Source organism: Rhipicephalus sanguineus, chromosome 10 (genome assembly GCF_013339695.2).
Source record: "Rhipicephalus sanguineus isolate Rsan-2018 chromosome 10, BIME_Rsan_1.4, whole genome shotgun sequence".
NCBI classification, from domain to species: domain Eukaryota; kingdom Metazoa; phylum Arthropoda; class Arachnida; order Ixodida; family Ixodidae; genus Rhipicephalus; species Rhipicephalus sanguineus.
In genome coordinates, this window is record NC_051185.1 from 26,333,626 (window position 1) to 26,356,752 (window position 23,127).

Below are 23,127 nucleotides of genomic sequence, written 5' to 3' on the forward strand. Positions count from 1 at the left end.
GAAACCTAGTGCGCCTCAAGAGAAAAGTTGACCACGACTGAGCACACGCGTGAGCTATCGGCACAGATTTAATCATCGCATGGAAACCACGTTGAGGAACTTTACTGTGCTATAAACAATACAAGTCGCTGGTCAAACGTGCATCGCTAAGCGTTGACAGCTGGACTGTTCTGGTGAATGCTGTAAAACGTCCTAGTGGTGAACAAGGACATGGCCAGGAAGAAAGCCCCACAACGCCAGTGTGTTTGGCGTTTTGTGGCGGCTTGTATTGCATTGCTAAGATCATTTTTGCTGCAAGCACCGAGAGGCGTGTGTCGGCAGCTCGCACCATTTGTACAAGGCTCTAAATAAAGCTGACAAAGCACTTACACGTTCTGTGGAACAATGGCCGATGCTTCGTGCTGTCCACCGGCAGTCATTGTCACAATGTCCGTCGACACATAGGCTCGGTTTGCCGAGATAACAACAGAGCCCATTCGCGAATTCACTATAAACAGGGAGGCAATGGATGCAGCTGAACATTGTAAACACACGTACAGTCGAAACCCGCGGTAACGAAATTCCGAGGGAACGAACTTCTCACCGCAACGAAATATTTTCGGAGCACCGGCGAACGCCCATAGGAGTCAATGCATTTCGTAACTCGCGACTACGAAAGATATTCATACCGCAGTCCCTCATTAACGAAATTTTTGAAACACGAGTGCGCAAATAATCTACTCTCGCAACAATAACTACATTCGAAAACTGCTGAAATGCATTCATGCTACACTTAAATTGTGCAAAGCTATTGCTACAGCGCACTTGAGAAGCAGCCGCCATTATTGTTTACAAAAAAACATAAAGCTGGCGACAATGATGATGATTATGGCTTGCCGAAACACCTGCTCGTTATCGCGGACTAGTAGCCAAATCTAAATTCGCCATGGAGTTTCGTTCGTTGGCTTGGCTCTGTGCTTGGCTTTGTCGGCTTTGCACGCTCATGGTCGCGTGTGCGGAGCAATCATCAGTGAGGTGGAAAAGGGCAGGAAAAAAATGGACATCGCCGAAGAATTCGGCGTTGCGTGCAGCTCGCTGTCCACGATTCTGCGCTGATCTGCGCTGATCCAGCGGAGCTAGAAGACGGTTCGCCTGTAGACGCACTTGATGACGGTACCGGCGACAGCGCAGTGCCGTCGTCACTGGCCAGTGCATGGGGCGAACTTTGTGCCGTGGCAATCGAGATTCCCGATCTAGAGGCATGAAATTGCTGCATGGTAAGGCCCACCAAAGCAAGCTTACTGACCTTTGGAAATAAAATGTGTTGTTTGTAAATTCCATGTCTTTTCTGCCGCATTCTCGTGCCAACGAAATTCCCGCAAGAGCGAAATTTTGTGCTTTCCCCGCCGATTTCGTTATTGCGGGTTTCAACTCTATCACCATGCGATCAAACCTGGCGGCGCCCACGAAATCACCGTGAGGAAGACCGGTAACAAATAAGTGATTGCTGGCTATGAGTACAGCACAGCAGTACGATAAACTATCACGCCACGATCGCGTACATGTTTCATCGCTTGGAAAAGTAAGCATTCCAAACGCCGGGTGTGTTTGGGTCACGTACGTTACCATTTATCACACTTTCCACGTGAAAGCAAGGAATTGTTGCGCTGGGCTAGACTGCCGTTGTCATTGGGACCGATCTATGTATCTTCCGACAGAGGGAAGTGATAGCTTCGACACGGTAATGTTTTGCCTGTAATGCTATAGCGTTAATGATTATTATCAACAGATTACATGTAAACCCACGTGTAATCCGTTTGGCGTAGAAGGTGTTGCTTCAACTAAAATTTAATATTGTTTTACTCCCGAATTCCCCCATATAATACACAAACAGAAGCATGAAGGAAAGAAGATGGCTCTCAAGGGCTCGTTTTTGTTTTAACAAACAGAAACGAGCCCTTAAGAGCCATCTTCTTTCCTTCATTCATAGCTAGGGTCTCGTTCTGGCAGACTTGATGCCTTCGGGTAGTATGCGAGGGGATTATTGGTGAGCTGCCAGCTCGTAAAAAGCTCACGTGCTACGTGACGTCAACAGGCAGAAAAAAGGGTGTTCCACACCCGCCGCTATGGCTGCGATCGGCGCTGACTAACACTCCCAGGTTTAAATACACATATATACCCCATAAAGTGGACGGGAGGATGACCGCCGCCGTAGCTCAGTGGTAGAGCATCGGACGCGTTATTTGAAGGTCGCAGGTTCGCTCCCTGCCGGCGGCAAGTTATCTTTTCGTCCACTTTACTTTCTTCACAGTTATACCATAATTACTACAAATAACATCCCCTATACTTTCCCTAGCATTATTTTCTGTTAGTTCTCATTAATAAACAGAAGCATGAGCACCGATAATACGAAAACATTTGCTTAATTTTAACGCGATAGCGTTAAACAGCTCGTTTCGCAGAAATTCCGCTGTCAGCGACGCCGTCGCTTGTTGCGAGCGAAACATCATCATCTTGTCCGTGACCGAAAAATCGAGAAAGATGCAAATAAAATAAATAATAAAATTCTTCGGGTAATAGTGAGAATCGAACAAAGGCCGCCTGCGTAGCAAGCAGGTGCTCTACCACCGCGACACGCTATTGCTTGAAACTGCTTCGCAAAAAAAAAAAACACTATATGAATGTTATGTAATGAAAGTAGCGTCTTTAACGCATGTAATATTGCGTGGCAGAAGCGTAGAATCGCGCCAGGTGTCAAAACATGTGAATTGCGCAACTAGCGGGTGTTCTAAAAGCCCAGCCATTACATAGCAGACAAACATATTTGATCATCATCCTCAGCAAAAAGATCAACAAAGTGGGCCCATCGCTGATTCGAGAAAGGAAGAATTATGGCGTAGTAGGCACTTCGCAACTGTAATTGCAGTAGGAATTCTAGGATAGATTGAAACGGCCAATATAGGCGCACAGTCGTCCGTTTCCTTACGGCACGGTTGAGGCATGCAGCGAGAACCGAAGCGAGGCTAGCAGTTGAGACGGCGATGAGAACGGGGCTCGATTAGGCTTTCGCGTTCTACTCTTGAAGGCGAAGCTCAAGCGTCCTCCAAGTTTTACTTGTCTTCTGGACACCCTGCTGGACAATTTTGTTCCAGTCTCGGATGATGCCGAATTCTTGCTATTGTCGCCGCGTAACACATCAGTTTAGCGAGGTATGGCGGCGCACGCTATGCGGAAGCGGAAATGGCGTTTATCAATTTATCTTGCATCTGTATCCGGGTTAAAAAAGAAAACACTACTACAGCGCACAACGCATGCGTCGTTTCTAGTGGCGTTGCAAAAAATACAGCCACGAGAAGTGAGCCTCTTGTAATGCGCGATAACGATAAAACGGTTGTCTGTTATCTACCCTTGTTGCTATGACAACCGAAGCGGTCGTAGTATATGAAACCACCGCGTAGCAATTGACCCTATATAGACAGTCCGCTCATGTGCGCCACTGAAGGATTCCCTTCTGAATTCACACCGCCATGCCGGATCTCCAACGAGTGCACCGTTTTCGCGACCACGCCGTCGCTGGCGTCAACTGGCGACCTACTCGCTTTGTCGACGAGGTGCCCAGTTTGCGTGTATGTGGCCTTTGTCGCATGATACCGAGGAAGACTGTGCTGTTGCCATGTAAGCATTTTCTATGCCAATCGTGCCACGCTGCCAACCGCCAAGGCCGCGGTGGGCGGTGTCCCTTGGATCAAGAGCCGTTCGGACAAGCTAATTGTACCACTTGTGATTTCGCTAACACAAAAGCGAACGTCATGAAGGTGAGAAAACAGTCCCTACTGTCGTTTAGCAAATTATTTAGTGGCATTTCTTGCACGACTGCGTATATGCGGGCCTACCACTGTAAGGCTTGCCATTTCGTGTAGGTAAACACCTACACTTATTAACCGTGCAATCAACACTTCACAGATGAGTTGATGCTCGTGTATATCATACGCCGAGATGCTAACATGTTAGCCATAGGGAATACCACGTGGAATGTAGTAGCATTTGACGTATCAGTGCCCTTCTGGTATATGTCATTACATCATAATGTGCATATTAACTCGGTCATTCGGCGCAGGATATGTCGCAGTGGAGAGCTTAGGCGCAAAAAAAAGAAGCGATCGAAAACATTGTTCAGGAGCTGTGTTTCAGTGGTGCCCTCTTCTGATCTACTTTGGTATTGATTTGACTTATAGCGCCTTCTTTAACCTATTTTGGTACTTTTCGCGCGACGCCAATCAACTTCATGAGACGGCAGCCCGGGCATCTAAAGCGTTCCGCATTTTAAAAAGTTGGGAAGTTGCTACCATACGCAAATTCCTAACATGCCCTCTCGATGGTGTGCAATACGTAACTATGACTTAGATTATGTTCCTAACTTTAGCCTACAAAGAGATTACGCAGATGTGTGAAAGAGATCGTGCTTGTTAGTTTATTTTTCTTCCTTTTGCAACAAAGGTTCATTGCTGGAACGAAGTGCACGGATGCAAATTCACAGGAGTCATGAAGTTGATGCTGCGACACTACGAGAACGAATGCACATTCCACGCCGTGGAGTGTTTGCGATGCGGCGAGCAAGTCCTGCACAGGGAACTGTCAACACACTACGTGGCCGGATGCAATGCCGCTGTTTCATCACCCCGCGCAGGAAACGCGTCCTCGGATTCTCAAGCATTGACCCTTCAAGACTGTACGGCTGCTTTCGAAGAACTCAAGATGCTGTTGAGGGACGGCAGTCACGAGCATCTGCTGCTTGCGATTCAGAGTCAAATGAATGGGCTCATTGAACAAATCAGGCACCAGGAATCCAAGTTGGCCGTGATCACTCGCGCTGTCGCGGCACCTTCAGCGTCGGAGATGGCTCAAGTCGAAGCTTCGAGTTCCCGGACCTCGTTGCAAGCGGGAACTTCTGAACAGAATCCGACCGAGAAAGCAAGCACGTCGTCGACGTCCCGGTCCTGCTCAGAGGAGACGTTGATGTCTCGACAGCTGGTACCCCTCGTGGACCTGCCGCGAGAAGTACTCCAAAGCATGCGCAAAACATCCTCGAATGATTATCCTCAGCATGTCGTTACTCAGATCTTCCCGGGTGTTAGATGCCATTTAGATTTAGCCAGGCCGTTGTCGACGACAGTTACATGGACGGAAGTGCTTGGAAGCGTGAGATATGTTTTGTCCCTTTTCGATGCGCGCACTAGTGTGACATCTTATGAATGGAAGTTTGTTGATGTCACAGTGTTGCACACGAGGGACGCGTACTTCACAGTTGAGGTTTACGAGCGTAAGTTTTGTACTTTTGTTCGAATAAAGTTTCACGGGAGGGCAGGGGCCTCTAGGTGTCCGGCGCCTGCTTTCAGGGTCAAGATGTACAGTCCGTTAGCACCGGACACTGTTCTAATGAATTCCGTTCAAGAACCATGCGATCGGAAACACTACAGAGACTCGTGGATACATTGTTGCCGCAGATACACAGTGTGTGCTGATGACCTGATAAGGTTAGGTTTCCTAAGAAGCGGAACAATCAATTTCGAAATCGAGCTCTGGCGTCAATGAAACACGGGTGCCTAGATTTACGCTTCAATTTTCCAGTGTTTTTTTTTTGTTCCTTTCATTTGCATCAATGGTGATCTACGATTGCATGACGCAGCGAGAGATACACAGGAAACATACAATTCTACATAATTCAGCGCATACATCCTGCACTGCCTAACGTATAGCTTCCGTTTTAAGTGTGTTTGTGATATCAAGTACTGATTAAAGTTTCGTATCCTGAATAAAGCACGTGGCCCATATTTTTGTCAAAAATATATATTTCTTTAAAACATTCTTCACAATATCTTTCTGAATCGGCTCTAGGTTTAACGATATTTTTCCTGTTGGCTCGGTTACGTATTAAGTGCGAAGCTACACTAAGTGCCGCGCGGGGTTTGCAATAGTGATGCTCTCCGTATAGTTGTTCCAGCCAAACCACCCAGAAGATGCGTAGACTATAGGAGTATTGATTCGCCTGCTTAAGACTTTAATCAGTATTTACGCCTAGCCCATTGTAATCCTCTTGATAAACACACTATTTAGAAGCTCGAACATCACACTCGGCGAAAACATCGATGCTGCTATCGTGATAGCTCCACCTGTTAATTAATTGGTTTCGTGAAATATCAAACAGACTTCAAATGTCAGTAGTGGTATGTCGCGCACAAACCTTGCATACAAAAAAAAAGTCCTCTACCAACAGCGTTAAGGTGAAAACGTTATATGCCTCACTAAACACCAAACGCTGTTTCTGGGGTACCTGTGTTTACAGCTTGCCGGTTTTGACGAACGCTTGCACAAGCAGTATACGCACAATCGAAAACGCCCAGGGTCAGGCATACAGAGTTTGTCTTCGGTTACCACGCTGCACATCAACAGCGGAAACCATTGCTATTGCTATTGCCAAAGATCATCCGGCCACAGTGCACATTACTTTGGAGGTGCTTAGAGCTCATATTAGGCACCTTGCTCGCGCCCCTGCACACCACCTCGCTTCGCTTCCAGAAGATCGACCGAGTGCCTCCTCCTGTAAGAGAATATTGACTTATCGAGAGTGCCTTCGAACAGCCTACACGCCTCGGGAACGGATCCTGGCACCCCCTTGGTGTTTGGACTGACCAAAACTACGCTTGACAGTGACAGGGATTCGCAAGAAGGCGGAGCTCTCGTCGCCAGCTTTGAAACAGATGACTCTACTCACGCTGCACGAAGAATACAAGGACCATGTTAAACTTTACACGGATGGCTCGACAACTGTCGGAGGATCTGCAGGAGCTGTGATCTTCCCAGCAAGAGCCGAAAACATCCAGTTTCGACCGTCAAACAAGACAACATCGACAGCAGCGGTGCTCGCGGCCCTCCGCAGCTCACTCCCCAGGATTGATCGAGAAGCACCACAGAAATGGAGCATTTTTACTGATTCGAAACCAGCTCTACAATGCATTCGAACCGCTCTGCATCGTGGGCCTCAAGACCAATTAGTGCTGGAAATATGACAACTGTACCATCAACTAATAGACGAAGGCCATGATGTAATTTTTCAATGCAGGGTAGCAAACCCCAGTGCAGGGTAGCAAACCAGATATTTTTCTGGTTAACCTCCCTGCCTTTCCGAATTACATTTCTCTCTTTCTCTCTCTTTTGACCGTCGACGTCCCGCGTTCTGCGGAGTCGGGGACGTGTGGTGCAAAGACTCATCACGTGATGACGTCACAAATCGCAAAATTGTGTGACGTAGTCATGACGTCACAAATGCTGGCGTAACGTCATGCGGCGTAACGCCACATAATGCCGTTGTAGCGCCTTCCTTGTAGCGACAAGAGAAGAAAATAAAGACTGCGCTTCTGGTTCAAACGAAATAAAGAGGCGTCGACTGTGGTTCGGCCGTCTCGTTCCTTCGCCCATGTGTCATAAGCCTACACCGTCATCGCATCGTGGTCAAAGGTGGGCTGATCACGGAGGCAGTGCGCAACCATGTGAGTTGCCTGCGATCCTGGAGGCAGTGCGAAATCACGCTAGGTGCACAAAGTTTTCAGAGGGTGGCGGGGGAGGATAAATACATGTAGGGAGCCTAAATGACCCTCCGTTCATGTAGGCTCCCCAATACATCGACTGAAAAGAAAAGATGGCTTTCAGCTTCGAGTCGTCTTTGGTGAATCCAGAAGGGACGCTGTGATTTTTTTTGAAACTCTTATACAGACGCCACGTCTGTAATTACATATTTTGATGATTTAGAGCTTTCAGCGTGGTTTATTGGTTATGGCGCTCGACTGCTGGATGCGATCCTGTTTTGGGACGTTCTACAAAGGGCTTCTAAAAAACAACTTTAGTTAAATCCTTACAGCATACGTTATCTTGTGCCACCCAAAAGCATCTCTATGCCTCTTACTAACGGGTATGCAGAGTTTGTGCGAAACTCGCATGTTGGACAGGCATGAGGAACCAATGTTATCATCGCGGTCACATTTCATACGACTGACTACAGCTAAAATGCTTTTATGAGCGGTTACAGTTTCAGCCGGATTGGTACCCACTGTTCTTGAAGTGCACTGCTCAAATACCCTTTTAGAACACAGTGTTATCTGAAACTTCTTTTTGTGTAACACTTATTGTGCGCTTATAGGGGCGGCCTTGAATATTTTGTACGCTATGTATATACATTAGGCATATTTGTAATAAATACCGTGTAAGAAAGAAAAAAAAAAGACCGTTGTGCTGTGGTGAGAGCATCCGTCACCTATCGTCTCGGACCGACAGGTGTTGGGTTCGACTCCCGTGTACAAAACCTCTTTTTCTTCTACATTTTTTCTTTGCCATCTGATCGTGGGCATTTTGCTGACGTATTTCCGTGACGGAAATACGTTATGGAAGTCTTGGCGGACCCCGGCATAGCCCTTTCAGTCGCCATCTAGGAAGAATTGTCTTTCAATGCGTGAGATCGAGAGAATATTATTTCAAAGCACTCGATAATATACTGAAACAAAAATAATGTCCTAATACGTTTATTTATGTGTGTTATAGTAATGAGTCATATTGAATTTCTAAATAAATATCTATTTATTATGAAGGCATTGATGCTCTGTTTTTGCATAAATAGAATGAAATTTCAGGCGAGAAATATAGTGCAAATTCGTTGTTCGTTATGTCCATGTTGAGCAAAGAAAAATTATACTCTGGACGTTGGTCGCGGGAAGCGGCACGTCCAACGACTCGTCAAATATGGTAGTGCCTTCAACAAAGTGATCACATGCAACAGTACACTGCAAAATGAAGTTAAATGAAGGCAAACTATCTACGAAGTAGGTTCAGTTCATACAAAGTTCAATGTATCGTGCTCCATCTTAGCCCCTAGTCGATAAAATTAGCAAGAACAAGCGGTGTACACAATTGTGTACATAGAGTCCCGAAGGGGTAAAACACTTTTGTGCTAAAATATTTTAAAGATATTGTAGCGGGGTTGCAGCTATGACTATGGTGAGGTGTGCGGAGAAGGGGCAGACGGCGTGTCGGTGTTCTGAAAGTAACAACCGCCATCTTGACTGCTGGACTATCCCACACTGTAAATAAGCTATAAATATATTCTCAACAATATCATCATCTTGCGTGAAGCGCAACGCGCACGGGAAACAACGGACCACACAGAAGCAAACAGAACTAGCGCTCCCAGCGCTAGGCCAGGGGGGTGAAACTTCGCGGTTTTTCTGTCCCGTGACCGCAGCGATCCTAATGTTTGGGGGCTGTACTACCTACGAGCATAAATGAACGTTGTTGTTTCATTTTATATTTATTACCAGGTTACTTATTAACTCCCGAGTTTTTAATACTCAAGTGAACCTAAAGGTTGCAGTTCGAGGTTGCGAAAATACGAGCGCCATCCGGAGTGGAAAACGGGAACTGCGCCGTCCTATCTCTCACGGCGGAAAAGGGGCGTTTCTTGTCGCGCGCCTATGTATGCTACGGCCTGCGGTGTCCCAAAGGCCGCTTTTACCACCGTAAAGTTTATTTAAGCGAAACTGGCGAAACCTTTGCAAGGTTCAGCGAAACAGACGCATCAATGGATTCGCGCCGTTATCACAAATCGTGCTGTGCTAAGTGGTGTCGAAATTGTTCAGGCCACACCAGCATAAAATTCTTTCGGATCCCTGTGGACGAAAGGTACGATCTGCATGATGCTCGTTTTGTTTTTCTACGCTTGCACGGCATATCAGGATGCGGTTGCAGCAGTAGCTGTGTAATTTAATTGAGCATAAACGTGCATGATTTATTTATTACATTCTGATTGTCTGCTCTGCGGCCTGAATTATACTGTATGCTTGAATTTACTGTATGAATGGTGCGTTTAGGCAATAAAAGATTCCTATTTATTCTTGTCTAATTTATGTGTACACGTAAACAAAAACAAAGTCTTACTTAGAATAAGTGGTGCAAAAACAGGTGGATGGGCAAACCTTCATCAAGCAGAACGCAATGATTGCCGTTTTATCATGTGGCGGGTTGCGCAACAGGAAGAAGGTCGAGCGCTCGCCATCTGAATACCTTCCACTCGCTCAATTTGGCTTGCTGGTGCATCCCAATTGAACTGGGCGCTAAATCGCCCCCCCCCCCCCCCCCCGGCCACTCGGATCTTCAGTCCTCATCAAGATGGCGTCCCCCAGTGCGTGTCCGCAATGCGCCGCCATGTTTTAGTACCGCCCCCAAACACCAGGCGTTCGTCCGGCGCTGCGAGCGAATATCGCGTTCCATGGATGGTATAGGAAGTTTCACTCCCCTGGCTAGGCCTGTTTCTGTTCGCTTCTTCTCTTTCGTCCGTCCCCCGTTTCCCGTGCGCGCTGCGCTTTACGCATGATAAATATGTACCAACTCGCTCAAGATTCTATATTAGAGCAAAGATATCAGTTTCCCGCGCAAGCTACGATATCTTAACGTTTCGGGAACTCGCTTCATAACTTTGGAAAATTTCCTGCACGCTTCGTACACACGCCAAAAAAAAAACGGTTGCACAAGGCGCATGCCCGATTGTATACCTAGAGCTTAGATGCGCACGCACTTTGAAGACGGGGACAGAAATGAGGCGGGAAACACGCGGCGCAAGTTTCAACTTTTGTTGTTTAGAGATGAGGCGGGACACACATAGCGCAACTTTCAACTTCCTTTGTTTCAAAACAAGTAATAATATAATAATATCTGGGGTTTAACGTCCCAAAACCACGATAAGATTATGAGAGATGCCGTGGTCGAGGGCTCAGGAAATTTCGACCACCTGGGGTTCTTTAACGCGCCCCAAAATCTAAGAACACGAGCCTCAAACATTTTCGCCTCCATTTAAAATACAGCCGTCGCGTCCGGATTTCGATCCCGGGACCTTGGGGTCAACAGTCGAGCGCCCTAACCACTAGACCACCATGGCGGGTTAAAAAAAAAAAGTTGAAAGTTGCGCTATGTGTGTCCCGTCTCACTTCTGTCCCTGTCTGCAACGCGCACCACCACCATCTTCATACAGATCAAGCTAGCACAACTCGGGGACCGGGAGCATAACCTTCACGGAACGCCTTCTTTTAAACGTAAAAGAAAGCAGCAACGTTTAAACGTGTAAACAAGACCGCGACTACACTAATTAACAGGAGACAGCAAACCACGCAACCCAGTAATTCAGCTTTATCTTAGTTCATTAAGAGGAGGGCGGAATTGCATTCAATACAGCACTTGTTTGGCGAACAATATTATTCTCGGCAGCACGTATACTGTCACGTGGTCGTGACGTCGAAGAAGACAGCAGTCGGCGTTTGCAGGATGAAACTGTTTATTTGGCCGAACTTGTGGCCGAGAAACTGAGAACCAGAACTACAGCAATACACGCTGTACAATGATAGCGGCGAACAGGGCGTCGTCCGTCGATCAACTGACTAGCGCTGAAGCGCGTCGGCATTTAAACATGTGCCGTCGAATATTCCAGCGTTATCGCTGGCTGTCGTGCAAATTCCAGAATAAGCGCGAGTGTGCGCGTCTTGCGCGCAATCTTAACAAAATGATCTACAATGATCGCGAAGGCTCTGGAACAATGAGGCGCGGTTCGCGCTGAGCGTTGCTGACAGTCTTTGTGGCCGAAAACCGAATACAGCAAAAGTAATAAAGAAACGCACGTGGCAATACAATTGAAGTAACTAATGCACATTTGGTAGCGCATAAAGCACTTATTTATCAGCGCTGCTTTTAACATCACCTTTTGAAGACGCAGACAGCGTCCGCACCCAGGCGAATTTTCAGTCCGAAGCGACTTGAATATTTTCGCGATACTTCTTTACCGTATATAATTTAATATATTGTATTCCTTGCTGCTTATATTGCAAATGTAGTTAATTTTTTTTTGCATTTCTTAAACTAATCGACTTATAAACACACTCATCATTTGTGTCGCGTAATCGTCATTGCTGATCTTGAAACGTTACCCTTTATTCGCCCCTCAATTTTCTTATGTAATGCATCAACAGGAACATTCGAAGAACTTCAATATTACAGAAATATTGTACTAGTATCTTTTTTTTTCTGGAAGCCTTGCTAGACACTATGTTCAATGCCTGACAATATGGAATCTGTTGCTCTTCTCACCGCCTAACAAATTCGCTCAACACGCCACAGTGTAGCGGCGGTACACAATCTTAAAGGAAGTGCAATTCGCATTTATCTGTCTCTCCTGCCGCGGCATCCAGGAGAAAAGAAAAAAAAAACAGCACTAGAAGCAACGATAACGAATGCTTTGCTCCCCGTCGCGTTGGAAAGGGTAAGCCGGTTTGCAGATACAGCCGGTTTGCCCTTGAGCGCGAGCGAAGCACTCACGTCTCAATTCACACCGCCATGCCAGACCTCCGACGAGTGCACCGTTTTCGCGACCACGCCATCGCAGGTGTCAACTGGCGACCGACTCGCTTTGTCGAGGAGGTGCACAGTTCACGTGTATGTGGCCTCTGCCGTATGATTCCAAAAAGAACTGTGCTCTTGCCATGTGACCACGCTCTTTGCCAATCGTGCCACGCAGCCAGTTTTCAAGGATGCAGTGGGCGGTGTCCCTTGGATCAAGAGCCGTTCGAAGAAGCGGAATGTGGAAGTTATGATTTTCCTACCAGAAAAGCGAACGCCTTAAAGGTGAGAAAACGGTGCCTGTTGTTATTTTCTGTAAATCTAACAGTGCTACGTATTGATGAGATTAATAGGGAAAGGTTGCCAATTTCGCTATAGTTAAACTCGTTACTAACAGCAATCGTTGCTTCATTTGGTTGGTCATTGAAAAGAACAGTGAAAAAGAAGACGTTATTGTTCTCGCGGCTCGTGAATATTTTATAAGCGGCACCATGTTTACAATCTTATTGGCAGAGAAAGAGAAATAAACACGTAAACGATAGCGGTTGTGGCAAAGTAGCTTTTTTAAAAAGTCAATCTTAGAGACCACGAACGCGCACTCTTCTCCGCACATTATAAACTTTAAAGTCAACAAAATTTATTAACGTGTCAGTGGTATATGTCTCATGGGAACGCGACGTTCAAAGAAAACAGCGGCCGTGCTGGGAGAGATGGATTAGTCCTTCAGTGATGCTGGCGTTCACGGTCAAGCAAGCGCTGGCGTTCCAAACGTACAGCCTCCTCGACTTATCTGCATTAAACATGAATTTTGCGTGAAGGCAACGCGTAGGGGCGTGCGAATAGGAAACGAATCCAATAGCAATGAAACCGAATGGAATACGAATGGTATTCGTATTGCTTGCCTTACTATTCGAATGGTATTCGAATAATAAGGCAACCAATTTCAAAGCACCTCTACAATAGTTGTGTAACCAGTATCGAAACAGCCCAGGAGTTCCGCAGCATTTTACTTGAAACAAATATCCACCAGCACATTACGATTACATTTGACCGATAAAAAAATAACACAGTTACGTAAACTTAGGCAAGCTCGTATGCAATAGTAACTTAGAAATATTTGTAACCATAGAAATATTTCTAACTGCAGGTTGAAATACAGCAATAACTACATTATTCAAGGCGGCACTTTGTCAACAGCTTTTAAATAAAATTGATATGTAAATATTAAACAATATTCCCTAGTCAACAGCCTCATGAACGTCGTGATGACGATAGCGGATTCATGAATCTGTAAATTCGGCGACAATGGTGTTTTAAGCAAAACCGTCCTCATCCTGTAATCAATATGGCGTCGATGTTCCATTCAAACCTTGGTCTTCATGCAGCTTGGTATTAGCATGAATATTAATCATAAAAAAAGAAACGTCACGCCTTTCTGCTCCAAGGTTTCGTTCCTTTCAAGTTTTCTTTTCGGCGCCTATTATTCGAAAAATAATCGAAAAGTATTCGCTATTTCTAATATGCACTATTCTGTTAGTGTATCGAATCGAACAAAACGCTATTCGATTGGTTATCCGAAATTTTCCAATATTTGCACACCCCTAGCAACGCGACATATGCGACGCTGCGTGACGCCAACGCGAGACTTGAGATGACTTCAGGGCGGTCCCTTCAATTGTTCCGCATTTAAATGTCACACCGGATGCAAAGCATAAGTGACCGTGTGAGTCCTTGCTAACCTGACACTGTGAAAGCACTCCTGTAGTTTTTCTTTTTTTGTAATATTGCTATAGCAACTATGTGGACACTCTCGGCGGATTTTTCCCGTTGCCGTCATGTCCCGGATATGTGTACGCATGTGTATATGCATAAAACCTACAAATAAAAATAATTCAGAAGAAAAAAAAATCAGATGCGCGCGACCGGGGCTTCGAACCTGCGACCCCTCGCTCTGCACGCGCTGCCTTTTAGACAATTACGCCATGCGTCAGTCGTTATCCAGGATACTCACGGCAGAATACAAACGCACGCGGCGTTGGGGTAAACGCACGGGACGTCACACGTGTGAAATTAATATTACGCGAGGCGTGGGCCATGCTGCATCGTTGCCCACGCGGCGTTTGCTTCGTATCGCTGACGACCCATGCTAGTTTTCCATCTTGGGATTGCAGCGCCACGTCACTCGTGGCCAGTCGGCCAGGGAAAAAGAAGAGCGTCCGGTGGCTCGTGGAGAAGCGAGCTAGTGGGAACGCTTTGGCTCTTGTAGACTGATGCCACAGGACGGATAAACGAGACGGCTGAAACAAATCACAGTATACATATGTTACACCGTGACCAGAATCCTGAGGCTAAAATTATAGCGCAAACGCACAAGACACCCACGCAGAAACGAAACGTACGACACAAGCGCTGACTAACAACTGCTTTATTCTTTCATACGCCAATGCATATATATAAGCCCGAGACAACCTTACTTCACATGCGCACACAACCACAGCTTGAAACCAATGTGTGTAACAAGGATGATAGTGTATTAGATACGCAGCTAGGTGATAAGTGTAGCGGCAAAGAAGTAAAGAAGTAAGAAGGACAAAGGAAGTCCGTTTGCGGTGTAATTTTAGCCTCAGTAATATGTACCAACTAGACTCAAATGAAGCTTTATTTTAGTGACCATAATTGACGCCAGCAAGGATAGCGAGCTGCGGCTTCACGTGGCATTTCCAAATGCCGTCTTAATTTTCTCGTCTTGAGGTTGCGCGCTCTCCGGTTTCGTTTGCCGCCCAAAGGAGGGCGCTACAGGGTCTTGGGACAACGCGAGCGCAAGAGTCCGCGAGTGGCTTGCGTTCTGCGCATGCGCCCCGCAGGCTCGCAAATTTGTAGGGGTCCCAAATTCCAAAACTCTTTATTGTTTAGCCGGGGTTCGGATGTGCGCCTCCGACTTGTACTTTAATAATACTTCATATTGGCCTAGTTGGTCCATATTCTTGCAGTAAAAGAAACAGCGCAAACACACAAGACGCCCCCACATAGAAAAGACACGGCACACACAAGCGCTTTATTTCTTTGGAAGTCAAATGCATATGTACGCCGAAGTAAAACAAGCAACACTCAAAACGCAGCGAAAGCGGCAAGCACACACGTCGGCCCTCGTTAATCTGGGCACCGCTACCGCGGGTCGGTATTTTTACATGTGGCATCGAAGATTCTAGCGGCACCACTGTGGAGGCCGCGTTAGTTCCAGAATGTACTCTAATGTTCACGTTGTGCGCGTAGTCGTATAGAAGGTTCTAAAAGATCCGGGAAAGTTCCGAGACCGGTGCGGTTTGCGCAAGGCAGTGGATAAACGTGTAATGGTTGGGTAAAAAAAAAAAGACGCGCGCGTGCCAATATTAGTTGGAAAAGGCGCGAATGGGTTCTTTTTCAGTGTCATCTCAGCTGCTGCTTTTCGTAGAAGAAAGAGCGAAATTTTATCGTGGTAAATATATCCATGCGCGTTCAAAGGCGCTACGCTATGCTAATATACTACAGATAATGCGGTCGATGGGTCGATCGCATTTTTTGTACCAACAGATTACGTGGATGTAACAATAACACATTGTACTCGCCCTGTTTTCTTATCTTTCGATCGAGGTTTACTGCTGGAACGAGTCTCACGGACGCGAGTACGAGGGCGCCATGGAAGATATGCTGCTACACTACGAGAACGAATGCACATTCCACTCACTGGAATGTCTGCGATGCGGCGAATCAGTCCTGCACAGAGAACTGGCAACGCACTACGTGGCCGGATGCAGTACAAGACTTTCTTCGGCACGCACAGAGAACACGTCATCGGAATCTAGAGCACTGACACTTCAAGACGTCAAGAATGCTCTCGAAGAAGTGAAGATGCTGTTAAGGGACCCTAACCATGACCAGCTGCTGCCTGCTATTCAGAGTCAGGTGAACGAGCTCACAGAACAAGTTAGGAACCAGGAATCCAGGTTGGCTGGAATCACAGGCGAGGTTAGACCTTCTGCAAATGCAGAAACAGCTCAACACGCGGCCACGGCTCAACCGACATTCTTGCAGGAAACAACTTCTCGGCGACATCCAGCGTTTGCAATCTGTACGTCGTCGCCCCTCTCTCGCTCGCAGGAAAGGCTGATAGAGCAAACGCCTGAAGACCTCTTCAATCTGCCACCTCGTGTTCTGGAACAGATGCAAAAAACTTCGATACAAGACTATCCGCGACATGTCATTGAATATTTTGGCCCTCCTAACGGTCAATGTCACTTCACGTTGGCAAGCCCGCTGTCTACGACACGTAAATGGAAAGAAGTGCGAGGGACGGTGATGTATGCCGTAAGACTTGAAAACTGTGCATTTTCTTCGTCGGGCGAGGAAAAACTGCTTTGTCGTATTACAGTATTGCACACGAGGGATGCGCGCATTGCTGTTGAAGTCCGCTACACTCCGACTGATTTTTCTGGTATACTCACTATGAGAATTATTTTTGGTGGGGAGACATACGACTCTCGCTGTGTGGCGCCTTCTTTCAACGTCGGTGCGTGCAACCATGAACTAGACGGATTCATTCCCTTCACTCTTCGAAATTTCCCTCGCAGTCATGGAAACGTTGCGAACTCCCGCGTATATTCTACCTGCAGCTTCGAAATAACGTGTCGGGAGTTAGTGCGCCGTGGTTTCCTACGTAACCGAAGGCAGGATATTAAAATCTATGTACACAAATAAAACGCAGAGGCCCTCCTAGAATAGCGTCTCAGTAGCAGTTTGTTTACAGTTCTGTTTTTTCTACCATGTTACAGTCTGGGTCACAGCTCAAATAGACAAACCAAGCGCTCAGCACCTCAGCGCTGACTGTATACTACGGACTCTTATATCATTCTTAGCACTTCTCGAGTGTGTGTGACATGAACTTCCTTGATGTTTGTAATGTTGTCCTCGTTTAATAGCTGTGAAACATGTTTGTTATGTTAGACAAGAACTTTCGTACAGTTTATGTAATCAATAAACTATTTAGTAAAATTCGCATCGTCATTTCTTTTGCGCCTACATGAAGTCCCGCATGAGGTTTGCAATTATGACGATTCGCGCTAAATGAATTTCGACTCGGAAGAAGTGCTGACGTTCGGTGTGCTAGGATCTTCCGTCATCAAGTTAAAACATATTTTGAAGAAGTCTTTTCTATCCGCGTGCATCACCGATGTGTTAGATAGCGCTAACAACATGCTTATTCAGGGCGTGCATACTGATATCATACACTGCAAAGGCAAACTAGCCTAATTGGGCGTTTTAAGGGCTACAATCCTCCTTAATACTACCGTCATCTGGACAGTACTCCCTTAAGGTGCAATGAGGTGGGTGTAATATGGTTCTGCGTGCTCAATTTTACTTCGTTAAGAAATTATGTGGAAAAAAGGAGTTAAATTCACTATCTGACGCCATGCGTCAAATGGCGTTCATAAACAAGAAACTCCCATCTCACTTTCTCTGGCATGTTTTCTCTATCTTTTCCGAAGCTTTCCATATGGCCTTCCGTTCTGGCGGGCATGTACGCAGCTGTGCGGGGAAAAGAAGTAAAAGAAATAAATAAATAAACAAATAAACTAAAAGGAAAAGCCTGCTAACCCTCGATGTGGTCAATCGGCACCGCACGCACGCTCAGTATACGCTTGTGTATAACGAATTGGCTAGAGGCGGCATGCTGCACCGCACTGAATAAAATGCCGTGCACAGATAGCACAGAGAAAGAGATCTACGCGACTCTTCGAGCGGCCCCTCTGAACGGGTGCTGTATGTGTTCGAGAGGAAACGAGCGAGGGCCCTTTGACCTTGGCGGCTGCGGCGCACTGCGGCCCGCCCCCACCAGCTCAAAAGCAAGCCAGACGAGGCGCTACCGAAGTGAAATGACACAAAGCTTCTCGACGCATGCGCGCACTAAGGAAAAAAAGTAGAAAAAAGAAAGAAACGCGAGGAGAGAGTCGTTGAATTGCCCGCGGCGGCGCGATCGTACCATCGTACCGCGGCCTTGCGAACGCCACTTCTCAAGTGCTCAGCCACGGCCGCTACATATAAAACAGGTGGCCGTGGCTCAGCTGTGTCGGCACTGTGTGCGCGTTTTGTGTCTGCAGCCTCACTGTGTTCTCGCCGCTGGATGTGAAATGCGTGGTTTGACGACAGTGCAACATGCTGCACTGCGAGTGCGATAATCGCGACGGCCCGTCGACTCAAGCAAGCGTGCCGCTGTGTATTACCAGGCAGATGATGGGCACCCTGGGTGCTCGCCACAGTCAGGAACAAAGATGGTAATACTGATGTTCTCTCTCTTTGCGAGTCCTTACGCACTTTTAGATGTCGTCCTGCACATTGCGTCGCGTGAAAAGTGCAATGAAAAGCAAAAAAAGAAAAAAAGAGTCCGCATGTCAAGCTTGCGAAATGCCCGCCAGCGCTCCATGAGCTTGGCATGTAACCCATGCCGTACATTACACGCAGGGGCGTAGCCAGGGATGGGGCTGGGGGGGGGGGGGTTGAAACCCCCGGCGCTCCCCCGAAATTTTTCGATTTTGCATGTGCATATATATATATATATATATATTTATATATATATATATATATACGCACACATACAAACGCACGCACGAACATACAAAACGGATGGTTGAACCGCCCCCCCCCCGAAAAAAATTTCTGGCTACGCTTCTGATTCCACACATGTCATTGTTTCCATGTTACCAGCTGTCATTTATGTTGGTCGTACAGTCACGCTGCGCAATACCAATTTTGGTGTATATGAGGCAGGCGAAACAGCCGCTAGCGCCCCGAGACCATGTTGTCAAAATCACGCCATACATGACAAGCCTGTCGTGAAACTGTCATTTATGTGCGTCATACACTCTTGCGACGCAATACCTATTTTTGTAAATATCAAGTTATCGAAACAGTCGCATCAGAACCAAGGGAGTGACGTGTAAATCATGTCGTTCATGAAATGCATATCATGATTGTCAAGTTATTACCCGTCATTTATGTTCTTCGTACAGTCATGCCACACCAATTCTGGCATACATACTATTAACGAAACGACCACACGAGCAATGAGTCGTAGAAAGCTAGATAGATAGGTAGATAGATCCGCTCAAAGTCGCAGAAGTGTTTAAGAAATGCTTCTCATTTAAAAGTCATTAAACTCGGATAGCAATAATGTGTGATGCATGTTTTGGAATTCCTGTGAATATAACTCATGCTTTACACGACCAGTCAATTGACCCACGAGTGCGCCCTGATAAAGTTGTTTGCACGATATAATTTTCTTGATTGCAATAAAGCATGAATGAGGCGTGATGCTTTCAGGGAATATACACTAGAGCGAAAGGCCACGATCATCACATTGTCACGGGATGAAATGTGCATAAAGGACAACTTTGCTTTTCGGTTCTCGAACTTCATTTGTTTGTTTTGATCCTTCGTCATGGTGTCAATTTGCGCGCATTTACATGTGACAAGACCGTGCGCTCTCATTTTGCAGCATCTACCTTGGATGCAGTCAACTACCCTGGACATCTTTCTCCCGCCATGCAACTGTGAGAACCCACCGAAGCACAGATTATCAGGAAGTGAAAAGACTTTCGGCAACAATTTTGCATTGCGCACTCTGCCCGTCTCCTGAAATAGCATATTAAGGTACATAAGCACTGTACCTTCATACATATGCATCAAGGAACAGTGAAATAGCATATCAAGGTACATTAACATCATTAGCTTGGATTCATTTAGCTAGAACGAATAAATCATGTTAAAGCTATACAATGACGGCCATATCATCTGACAGACATCTGCTAAGTGCAGTGTGTATTGTGAAGCACATGTATTTTATAGTATTGAATGAATGAATAAATCTTTATTCGAGCAAAATACAGGAAATGGGCCTCAAGCGAAAAGCGACAATGGTAGCTTGAGAAGTGCACAAGGCCCAGTAGAGCAAAAAAAAAAAAAAATGACAGAGCAGCATGAAACATGTACACATTCAAAGGCAAAGCACCTACGTGATCTGCAAAGTGACAAAATCAGAAAGGGTGAACATTTACGCTAGTGAAAACAATAAAAATCAGAAAACAGAAAAGAATGAATGACCATTCAACGGCATGAAAGGAATGCAACTTCATTGGTCACATATCAAGAGTGGAATTTGCCAAGGTTACATGTGCATATTCTTAGCCATTAGGAGATGTGCAAGGCTAATTTAATCGCATTGATATAAGTCAGCTGTTGAGTCTCTTGAACCAGATTGTTGAATCACCTTGTTTATTCCCTCTCGCTAATTTGCTGTTTTGCATTACGTTGCCATAGTTTTTAAGGTCAATACATAGTATCATGACTGTTGACACAATTTGACAAAGTGAAATCGCTGTTATTGCGCCCAGGCCTTAGTTTATCCTCATTAGAAGTGCGCTGCTTATTTTTGCCATGGTTCAATACCAAGTTGCCCAATCTTCACTCTTAAACAGAGTATGTGCGGTTGATCAAGACCTTGCTAACATTCACAACCCTTTTAAAGCGTACTTATAATGATAACCTTACTGACATTAAAAACTACCCAGATAATGGTAAGCATGACAAAAATACACTTCTGGTGGTGTTTCGCATTTTTTTACCTCCGTTTGTTTTTCGCTCCGTGCACACCAAGTGAAAAGCTCACAAGGAAGTATTTAGCAGCATCTCAATTTTGTATTTATTTCGTGTTTTGACAAAAAGTCTGCAATAAGGATAGTCAAGTGCGAGTCTTTGGTAAGACACCCATTTTTATTGATACAGAAATCTTCGTGCACTTCTTTTTTGTGTAATTTTCAGAAATACACTTCTGGCAAAGCAGCAAGTGTTGCTTGCCCACCGGTCTGTGTTCAAGACAAGTGTATTGTGGGCATCAGTGTCGGCAGAATTTTGTCTTGGTTGGTGCAAGGCGGCCTAACGTAGCGGCCTGGTGAGCGGAAGAGCATTGGTGTAGCTTGGGTGGGGTCAAGTGCTGGTGTGTCTTGAGGGGGGCCGGTGCCCTTTGTGCAAACCCCTGCCGACACCCATGATTGTGGGAACACTCTGATGTGCCTCACTTTACACTATGTTGAACAGCTCGTACATCTTATTACATTTGGGCCAACACTGGTATTAATGCAAAGTGTTATGCACAATACTGCGTGCAACCTTTCTGATATCGTGTGCATTTTAAAATTTCGCATTGTTTAAAAAGACGCTGAGTGGACCCAGTGTTATTCAGTGAACATAAGTCCTAACAGATGCAGTTGGGCGAGTTGGTGTATATTCATAGTTAAAGAGGGTGCAAAAAAAATCACAGCACAGAGAAATGAAGGGGACAGGATGACACGCTACTAGCAACTGAAGTTTAATCGAAACCGCAGAAAGATATAAACACACAGTACGAAAAAATTACAAGATTAAACAATCACGCATCCACAGAAATAGCATGATCATGACTAAAAAAGCCAAGCACTTGTTCAACTTCAGTTGTTAGTAGTGTGCCGTTCCGTCCCCTTTGTTGGTATGTGTTGTGGTTTTGTTTTCGCGTTTTCCTTACCTATGAACTTAACTCATGACTGTTTTACATGTACATTTATGTGGCACATGTACATATATTTTGCCTGGTAACTACTTCGGGATCAGATGAGTTAAGCTTCTCCGCTCTTCTGCGCCGTTGAGCAGCATTTGCGCTCTCCTTCTTCATGGCTAAACCGCACTGGCAAACGCCAGTCAGAGGCGCTATCAAGCGGCTCCAGCGCAGTGTTAGACGGCGACTGCACAGCGAAGGCGAATAGCTGCGCGCGCGCCGGCGCCAGCACGTCTACCTCGGCTGCGCCGTGACTCCTCTGGAAAGCGCAGACCGGCGGCAGCGAGTCGCGCGCGGCAGCGGCGGAGTGCGCGGGAAGCGCCGGCTCCGATGCGCCAGCTGTGTGACATCACTGATCCTCAGGCATGCGCAGCACGGCTCTTGAGAAGCCACGCTTAACTTGCTCAGCTAGGTCAGTGTAGCTAACGCTACAAAGCACTTTCGTGCTAAAAAAATGAAAAGATATCCTCATCATGCGTAAAGCGAACCGCGCATGGGAAACAACGGACGAAAGAACCAAACAGGACTAGCGCTGTGAGCACTATTCCTGTTTGCTTCTCGTCTTTCGTCCGTGGCTTCCCGTGTGCGCTGCACTTTACGCATGATGAATATGTACCAACTCGCTCAAGTTTCGATAATACAGCAAATATATCAGTTTCGCCCCCAAGCTACGATATCTTACCGTTTCAGCAACTCGCTTCATAACTTTGGAAATTTTCCTGCACGCTTCGTACAAAAAAGAACTGTTGCACAAGGCGCCTGCCCTATTGCATACCTGGAGCATAGATGCGCACACGCTTTGAAGACGGGGACAGAAATGAGGCGGAGAACACGCGGCGCAAGTTTGAACTTTTGTTGTTTAGAGATGAGGCGGGACACACATAGCGGAACTTTCAACTGCTTCTTTTTTTTTGAAAACAAGTTGAAAGTTGCGCTGTGTGTGTCCCGTCTCATTTCTGTCCACGTCTGCACAACAAAGCACCGTTATACAGATCAAGCTAGCACAACTCGTGGACCGGGAGCATAACCTTCACGGAACGCTTTCTTTTAATCGTAAAAAAGCAGCAACGTTTAACCGTAAACAAGACCGCGACTACGTAAGT

General features: G+C 46.1%; 2 protein-coding genes across 5 annotated transcripts in view; one reads left to right on the top strand and one right to left on the bottom strand.

The window, feature by feature from the left end:
• Nucleotides 1-5,582, top strand: part of LOC119407287 (TNF receptor-associated factor 3) — a 49,053-nt gene extending 43,471 nt beyond the window's left edge. For 2 of the 3 annotated variants that reach the window (XM_049419610.1, XM_037674186.2), the window contains one exon: nt 4,477-5,582. In XM_049419610.1, the coding sequence (XP_049275567.1) occupies nt 4,477-5,571 (1,095 nt within the window). In that variant the 3' untranslated portion in view covers nt 5,572-5,582. Of the gene's footprint in view, nt 1-3,590; nt 3,795-4,476 lie in introns of all 3 variants that reach the window. The other variant, XM_037674185.2, reaches the window with a different exon arrangement.
• The window catches only part of LOC119407289 (TNF receptor-associated factor 3-like), a 195,644-nt gene that overhangs the window by 12,288 nt on the left and 160,229 nt on the right, over nt 1-23,127 (bottom strand). The gene's annotated exons all lie outside the window — the stretch shown is intronic.